Here is a 9,228-nt window from a genome sequence, read left to right as displayed (position 1 = left end):
CTATCAAGGCCAGGGATCAAACCCAAACCTCCTGTTTCCTAGTTGGATTCGTTTCTGATGCGCCACAACAGGAACTCCTATACACATTCTTTTTTCCCATAAAGGTTATTACGAACTATTTCCCTGTGCTATACAATAAGTTCTTGTTAATTATCTGTTTTATAAAGTGGTGTGTATATGGTAACTCCCATTCTCCTAATTCCTCTCTTCCCCCACTTGGGAGAAACTTAAAACTTCAAAACCTATGATTCCTAAGCAACATAATGGCAACACCAGCTTAGTTTTACCATAATAAATAATAAGTGAGGATTAAAAAAAAAAAAAGGTAGGTCTGAAGAGTTCTCACTGTGGCACAGCAGGTTAAGGATACGGTGTTGCCACAAGCTCTGGTTTAGGTCGCAGCTGTGGCTCGGATTAGTTCCCTAGCCCAGGAACTTCCGTATGTTGCAGGTACAGCCAAAAAAGAAAATGTGGTAGGTCTAACAACCTTTTTCAAAAATCTTGGTGGTGGAAGGAATACAGATAAGAGTAAAAATATATCAATTATGTCTCTATTTTAAAAAGAAGAGCTCCTGCTGTGGCACAGTGGGTTAAGAATTCAACTGCAAAAGTTCCTGTTGTGGCTTAGCCAAAACAAATCTGACTAGTATCCATGAGGACTGGGGTTCGATCCCTGGCCCCACTCAGTGTGTTAAAGGATCCGATGTTTCCATGAGCTGTGATATAGGTCACAGATGGAGCTCGGATCTGCTGTTGCTGTGGCTGTGATGTAGGCCAGCAGCTACAGCTCCAATTCAACCCCTAGCCTGGGAACTTCCATATGCCCTGGATGTGGCCCTAGAAAGCAACAAGAGCAACAACAAAAAAATCCAATTACAGTGGCTTGGGTTGCTGCAGAGGCAAGGGTTTGATCCCCAGCCCAGTGCAGGGGAGTTAAGGATCTGGTGTTGCTCTAGGTCACAGCTACAGCTCAGATTCGAACCCTGGCCCAGGAACTTCCATATGCCGCAGGTGTGGCCATAAATAAATTTAAAAAATTTTTAAAGAAAAAAGAAGTATTCAAAAAAACAAAGAAAAAAGTGCAGTGTTGATGAAAAATCTGAATTACATAAAGCTACTTAATTGAAATATAAGGAGGCAAAAGGAGGCAACACAAAAGGGGCAAAATATAGTGGCTATTTCTTAAGATGGCAGACACCTAAGCATATTTAAATGTTGAAGGATGGAGTTATTAGGGAGGAGTAAGTTGAAAAAATAGACCAAAGTAGATTAACCTGAGAATGGAGGAAGGATTTCTCTTCACTAGCATCTGGAGGGACAGATGTGGGTCATGAGTGTAATGGCAGGAAATTGAAGGTTTCTTTGTGAAGCAGTGGGGTGTTGAGTTTAAGTGATACCGAGAAGCTTTAAAAGATTTACTTAAAAGATGCCTTTAGGCCTGCCTGAATTTTTAGTTTGTTTTGTTTTGTCTGTGCCTGAGGCATGTGAAAGTTCCTGGGCCAGAGAGACTGAACTCAAGCTACAGCAGCAATCTAAGCCACTGCAGTGACGATAACCCACTGAACCACACAGGAACTCTTATCATAATATTCAAAACTTTTCATAATGCAGCCCCCAATACATTCTCAGCTTCACTGGTCCACACATTCTCACTCCCAAACAAACTTTACCTCTAACCAAACTTAATCTAGAGTCCCTCAAAAGTTTCTCTTACAGATGTTTGTTCTTGCAGAGCCCTCTGCCTACGATGCCTTTCTCATCTCCCTGCAAACATCTCTCATTCCGTAAAAATCGAATCCAGGGAGTTCACCACGACAGGAACCATGAGGTTGCAGGTTCGGTTCCTAGCCTCGCTCAGTGGGTTAAGGATCCAGCATTGCTGTGAGCTGTGGTGTAGGTTGCCGATGTGGCTCGGATCCTGTGTTGCTGTGGCTGTGGTGTAGGCTGGCAACTATAGCTCCAATTAGAACCCTAGCCTGGGAACCTCCTCATGCCATGGGTGTGGCCCTAAAAAGAAAAAAAAAATTGAATCCAATCACCCAACATCCCTGAAGGCCCCCCCCCCTTTATCACAGCTACCCTTCACCTGCTGAGCCTGGTTAGGTGCCTTTTTTTTTTTATAGTTCCTTCTATATATCTCTTCATCTCAGCATTTTTCGTTAGAAATTTTAAACACTGGCTTTCTCTCAATCGCTTTTTTTTTCTTTTTAGTGCCACATCTTCGGCATATGGAATTTCCCAGGCTGGAGGTTGAATCAGAGCTTCAGCTGCTGGCCTACACCACAATCACAACACCACCTATGCTGCAGCCTGCAGCAACAGAGGATTCTTAACCCACTAATCAAGGCCAGGGATTGAACCCACAACCTCATGGTTCCGAGTCGGATTCATTAACCACTGAGCCACGACGCGAACTCCTACTAGTTCGGTTCTTAACCTGCTGAGCCACAACCAAGAAGTCCAACACTGGCTTTCTCATTTTTTCCAATAATCAGAAACTGTTTTTTTTGTTTTTAATTTCTGGATTTCCTAGTAGGCCTGGTATACTATAGACAAATGAATATTCAATAAATGAATGGAAGATGATTATTTCAGAGCTTCCAATACTTGTCTCTAATGGGTAAAATATAAGACTATTTTTTACAAATGGAGAAACTTAAGACAGGAAGGAATGTGCACCAATAGTAACATTAGTAGAACAAAGACTAATAAAAAAATTCATGTAAAATAATCTTTTACTTGGACAAATTAAGATTCTAACATGAGTTCCTATTGTGGCTCAGTGGGTTAAGAAAATGACATAGTCTCTGTGAGGATCCAGGTTTGATCCCTGGCCTCACTCAGTGGGTTAAGGATCTGGCATTACAGCAAGCTGCAGTGTAGGTCACAGATGCAGCTCAGATCTGGTGTTGCTGTGGCATAGGACTGCAAGTGCAGCTCTGATTCAACCTCAGCCTGGGAACTTCTATATGCTGCAGGTGAGGCCATAAAAAGAAAAAAAAAAAAAAAAGACTAACTACAATCTAAAGAATAGAACAAATGGGAGTCTCTAAATCATAACAAATAAAATCCTCTAAACATGTAAGCATCAAGTTTCCAATATTTACTACAGATGATATAGCTATTCTGATTTAGGGATTCAAAGTCATTAAGACCAATCCTCTCCCATACACCACAAAATTCTAGCACAACCAGGGTGTGATCTAAAAAAAAATATCATTAGAGATACTTGAAAGAGTTTTCCTTCACTTATGAAAAGCCTCATGTCTAGCTGGCCATGTCACAGTTGGCTAGTACTTTTGTACACATTTAACTAGCTAGGTCCTTTTCGAATTAGAAACAAACAAAACAAAGAGCTTGATATTGCCCAGAACCACCTGGGATGACAAACTTGTTCTCCTTGAATATCTTATACTTTACAAAATCCTGTAGGCCTCTCAAGTCACCAGTTCACGTTCCATCCTCATGCAAAGGCAGCTATATTATAGTGAAAGAATCAGTCCAAAGGTCAAAGTGCAGCTGAGGGCTAGCTATCTCCACAAAGAGACTTCCCTTCTACAGGTAGATTTTCTTCACTGCCCAACCAGTTTCTACATCTGAGAGAAGTGGGGAGAAGGGAGGAACTCATTACTAACTACAATTAAAGCTAATTCAAAAAAGCAGGGAGAAGAGAGAAGTTCTCATTATGACACAGTGGGTTAAGAATCCAATTGCTGCAGCCTGGGTCACATCAAAGGCACGGGTTCAATCTTTGGCCAGCTGCAGTGGATTAAAAGGTCTCAGCTGCAGCTCAGATTCAATTCCTGGCCCTGGTATACGGTGGGTAAGGCCATTCAAAAAGAAAGAAAGAAAGGCAACGGGTAGGAAATAAAAAAGAAGCAAATACCTTCCAGGTAATGTTTAGAAATTCCTTAACATTTGTTATCTTTCTCTTGACAGCTCAAAAAGCTTCAGAGAACTACCATTCCTATGAAACAAGGGTAAGATTAGCCTGCTACATTTGGAAAAATTAATGCTGGCTGGAGTATATACCAAGTATTAAGACTCAAAACTTTCTTAAGTCATGGGCAAAGCCAAAGGCAGCCAGAGTAAGGTGGGGTCCCAGAATTAGTCTCACCTATAGGAGAATGGATTGTGCACATTAGTGAATGACTAGAGAAGGGAAAAACAAACAAAAGCAAAAAGTCACTCCACCTGATTTCAAATCAAATAAACCCTCCAACCCTAACCAAGCCAAAGGAGAACTCCCTCTCTACAGAACACACCAGAGAAAGATTTTGATTTTCTCACAGCTGCCCCTAGTACTCATTTATCTTATTTTTTTGGCCGTGCAGGCCGCACGCGGAAATTCCAGGGCCAGGGGTCTAACCCAAGCCACAGTAGTAACAAAGAATCCTTAACCTCTAGGCCAAAAGGGAATTCCTTTTTTCCCCCCTTTGATGCTCATGTTAACCCAAAAACAAAACGAAAGGCAGCATTCTGTGATACTGCCAGCCTCTAGACAACTCTCAGTACTGTTGCTTCCACCTAAATGCCTCATTCAGAAACTAGCTCATTTCCTGGGATAATTCAATGGTTAATTTTGGGAAGTGCAGCATGATGGAGAGAGCCTTGTAGTCAGTGACTTGGATCTGATTCCTGGCCCTGGTACTTAGCTGGATTTGTCTTATTCAAAGAAGTCAATTTTGGAGTCTTAGTTTCCTCATCTTCAGAACGGGACTAATAACCTAATCTGTAGGTCTCCGGTAAGAAGAAGAGACAGACCGACGAAGTGGTTGATACGCCATAATAGCTGTTATTTCAACGAGCTCCTACAAACTACAGATGCTGTGTGAGACAGTGTAAAGATAGAGGTGAATGCTCTCCTCGTTACCAATGATAAAATTCCTAAATGTGCTTAGTTTTCAAAATTCTTTTTGTCTATCTTTTCTGCCCGTAATGAATACAGCAAGCAATTAAAACAGCTAAAATTGACAGAGCACCAAACTGTTTATAAAATGTTTACAGGCTCAAGGTTAAGAATACCTAAGTTTTAAGCAGTCCCCAAATAACTGGTAGAAATAAAACGAGAAGCCAGGCACCCAAGCAACCCAGGGTGTCATTTTTCACGGCCTCCTGATTTCACTGAAGCGCGGGGGGGGGGGGGGGGCTGCTCCTGGTTGGGGTAATTTCCAGCCGTCTGACTCCTCACTCACCAACACTGCGTGCTGGAGAATAGACGTTCTTTTGGCCTCCACGCCGCACTACGAGGCGGGTTATTGAGGGCGGGTTCTGGCCTTCGAATGTCGAAGGTCACTAAAAAGCCTCCTGAACAGAGCTCATGCTTCTCCAAGTGCAAAGAAGAACGGTTCTCCTCTCTCTCCGAGAACTCCATCGTCCTGACGCCACCGCGTCCTCGCCCTTCGAGCTGCCTCACCTCAGCTTTCCCGCCCTCAGCGGCTGCACGAGAGACCCGCCGCAGAGGGCGGGTGCGCGGAGGAATCCACCGGCTTTTGCGAAGGGCACACCCCCTTGTTTTCATTGGGTAGCCTCATCTTTTCTCCGCCCCCAAGATTTTTGCTTCCTCAACGATTGGACACGAACATTGTCCATCCCAACTCTCAGGCACCGCCCCTTTCAAGCTATCCTTTAGAACCTCTTCGGTATTTTTCCATCTAGCTCACTCCTCACCGATTCCCTTTATCGGTGGGATTGAGTGCACCTGGCAGTGGCTGGAGCCTTGGAGGAACCAGTCCCTCCTCCTTCTTCAACGCCACTCACTGGGCGCCTCCTCCGCGCCTCCCAAGCTCTGCACTCCCTCGCAGAACTACCCCCACCTGGTCCACGATTCCTCCGCCCCTCCCTCCAGCCACCGCTCAGACGCCTGGGCGCTCTAGCCGAGCCGGCGGCGGTCTAGGGGGATGCGCTCTTTGAAAGCTCTGCAGAATGCACTGAGCCGGGCCGGCAGCCACTGCCGGCAGAGAGGCTGGGGTCACCTGAGCCGGAGCCCTCTCCTTGGCGGGGGCGTCCGGCACCACCTCAGTGAGGCCGCGGCGCAGGGCAGGGAGACTCCGCACAGCCACCAGCCGCTGCACCAGGATCAGTAAGGCTTGCTGGGCAGGGTCAGGGGACAGGCTCGCTCCCACTCCCACTGTCGTTCTCACTAGTTTCTGAGTCCCCTTCCCCCAGAAGCGCATCGCATCTTCCTTCTCTCCTCGTTTATTGGCCTGCGATGCCTTTTCCTTTAGAATTGGGGCTTTGGGTCCGCCGCACTCGGGCGGTAACGTGCCGTCTGCCCGGGAGGGCGTTTGGGCAGGTCGGTCCTCGGAATGGTGCATGTCCAAGGTGCGTACTTAATTGGGAGCGCAGGGGGGCGGGGGGCGCGGAGTGTTGCTTGGTGCACGTGTCTGAAGGCAGAGCCGTGTGCTCACCGCACCCCTCACCCTTCACTCCTCCCCGGTCCTCGAGTGTATTTTAGGGGATGCAATGGATATGGAACAGCCTACCTCTAGTCCTGATGTTTTGGGGTCTGTGAGTGGTTTGTGTTTTGGTGTGTAATGTGTGATGCTTGTGTATTACTGGTGCGCAGGTGTGTGCGTATGTCGTTTGCGTACATGTTGGGGGTGTGCGTTATCAGGGCTCCCTAATCTGTAGAATAAGGGTGGTTCTCCAATTGGTTTTTGAATGAGGAAAATCTTCTTCATTACAAATTTTTTATTATAGTTGATTTACAATGTTCTGTCAATTTCTGCTGTACACACAAAGTGACCTAGTCATACAGGAAAATCTTTATAATGGGGGAAAAAATCATAAGATGCAGATCTCCCAAACCAGAGCGGATCAGAGTACTTATATATGCTGCTCAGGCTCCTTGATTTAAAGAGTGCGCTTCCCTTGTGCTCTTACTCTGTGGGAGAGGCTGCAACTCTCTCCCTGACCACCCAGCAACACTTGGTGGCTGAGTCTCTTTGAGACCACAGAAATGGACCTGGGCAGGAAATTTTGTCCTCCCCAAAAGCCAACATAAATACTGTCCAAGCAGCTCCTGCTCTATTGGGAAATGGACCATCTCCCAGGTCAGTGATATCTACTAAGGACATTCAGAAAGACACGCACATAATTAAAGTAGCCAGATAGACTACTCTGTCCTCTTCCTCACCACCACTGGAGTCCCTATCCTGCTGACAGGTAACAGACCAATAAGGTATTATTTATTATTAATAATTGTTATTGGAGTTTCCGTCGTGGCTCAGTGGTTAACGAATCCAACTAGGAACCATGAGGTTGCAGGTTCAATCCCTGGCCTTGCTCAGTGGGTTAAGGATCCAGCGTTGCCATGACCTGTGGTGTAGGCTGCAGACGAGGCTCGGATCCTGCGTTGCTATGGCTCTGGCGTAGGCGGGTGGCTACAGTTCCGATTAGACCTCTAGCCTGGGAACCTCCATATGCCTCGGGAGCAGCCCTAGAAAAGGAAAAAAGACAAAAAAAAATTGTTATTATGCTGTATTTTTCCATCAGCCTCTTCTCAAGGAGATACAGAACATTTAAAGAACAAGGCTTCTCTCTCCTGGTCTACTCTACCCCAACTTTTCCCAAATAATCACTTTGGGAGAAATGGTGATGAAATAGAGCAAAGGCTTAGTCTCCCTCACCCTCACACCTTCTGAGGGATGGAGAGCAAGCCGTATCCCTGATTCCTCCACACAGACCTTTCCTTATCCAATGGAGTCAAGTGATAGAACTGTTTTCAGGAACCTTGATCCACCTGCCTATTGCTGCCTGTGCTCTTAGGGACTTCTTGGTAAAGGCCTTGGACTGATGCTCCCTTGGGCAGCAGTTGAGAGCATGAAGGGAGATGGGTTCTGGGAGTATGACATCATGAGTGTGTTCTTGGTGGACAAGAAGGACAGTAAAGAGAAAACACCCTGTTACTCAAGTTATTGGGTTTTTTAAATATTTACTTCTAATTATTAAAGATAAACAAGGGGAGGTCCTGCTGTGATGCAGTGGATTAAGGATCCAGTGTTGCCTATGTGATGGTGCAGGTTCAGTCCCCAGCCGGGGGCAATGAGTTAAGAATCCAGCACTGCTGCAACTGTGGCATAGGTCACAGCTGAGGCTCAGATTCAGTCCCTAGCCTGGGAACTTCCATATGCCACAAGTATGGCCAAAAAAAAAAAAGGAAAAAAGGAAGAAAAACAAGGTAAATAGAGTATCAAGAAGAAAATCAAGGGAGTTTCTGTTATGGCTCAGCAGTAATGAACCCAACTAGTATCCATGAGGATGCAGGTTTGATCCCTGGCCTCGCTCAGTGGGTTAAGGATCCAGTGTTGCCATGAGCTGTGTTGTAGATCACAGATGCTGCTTGGATTCCTTATGGCTGTGGCTGTGGAGTAGGCTGGCAATGCTGGATCCTTTAACCTACTGCACCTGCCAGGGATTGAACCTGCATCCTGGTACTGCAGAGATGCCGCTGATCCCATTGCACCATAGCAGGAACTCTTATTTTTTCCCTTTTAAGCATAAATAGTACCATACTATAAACACTGTTCTAAATCTTCCTCTTTTTTTAGTTATTATTACATCTTAAAGATCATTCCATATCATTAAAGCATGCCATCATTTTTCTATTTTTTGGGGGGGTGGTTGGCTGAGTCTGCAGCACGCAGAGGTTTCCAGGCCAGGGATCAAACCTCGCCACTGGAGCAACCCAAGGTGCTACAAGCACAACGCCCAGATCCTTAACCCACTGACCAAGGCCAGGGATCAAACCCTCATCCTCATGGTTACTAGTCAGATTCCGTTAACTGCTGCACCACAACGGGAACTCCACCTAACCATTTTCTTGTTGATGCACATTTAGGTTGTTCCCAGTGTTACTAAAAATGCAATGAATAGCCTTGAATATATTACCTTATAGGATGTGAATACACTTATATGATAAATACCTGGAGGTGAAATTGTTGAGTCTAGAGTTTTGAAGGGTCTTAGATCTCAAATAGTTGGTGTGAGCTGTGATGTAGGTCGCAAAACGTGGCTCGGATCTGGTGTTGCTGTGGCGTAGGCCAGGGGCTACAGCTTCAATTCGACCCCTAGCCTGGGAACTTCCTTATGCTATGAGTATGGCCCTAAAAAGCAAAAAAAAAAAAGCAAAAGGAAAATTTAAATTAAGCCTCATTACCCATGTGAAACAGACACCACTATGCTTATTTTACAGATGAGGAAGCAGGTTCAGCTGCATTAAATAAC

The 9,228-nt window shown here is 45.4% G+C and overlaps 1 protein-coding gene across 3 annotated transcripts in view; it reads left to right on the top strand.

Moving 5' to 3' along the window:
* Positions 1-5,316: 5,316 nt before the first annotated feature.
* GLS2 (glutaminase 2) overlaps positions 5,317-9,228 on the top strand; it is a 13,278-nt gene continuing 9,366 nt past the window's right edge. Inside the window, exon 1 of one of the 3 annotated variants that reach the window (XM_047786942.1) lies at positions 5,317-6,082. In XM_047786942.1, the coding sequence (XP_047642898.1) occupies positions 5,901-6,082 (182 nt within the window). In that variant the 5' untranslated portion in view covers positions 5,317-5,900. Of the gene's footprint in view, positions 6,325-9,228 lie in introns of all 3 variants that reach the window. The other 2 variants (XM_047786944.1, XM_047786943.1) reach the window with 2 other exon arrangements.

Source organism: Phacochoerus africanus, chromosome 7, assembly GCF_016906955.1.
Source record: "Phacochoerus africanus isolate WHEZ1 chromosome 7, ROS_Pafr_v1, whole genome shotgun sequence".
NCBI classification, from domain to species: Eukaryota; Metazoa; Chordata; class Mammalia; order Artiodactyla; family Suidae; genus Phacochoerus; species Phacochoerus africanus.
This window is presented reverse-complemented; position numbering and strand designations above follow the sequence as displayed.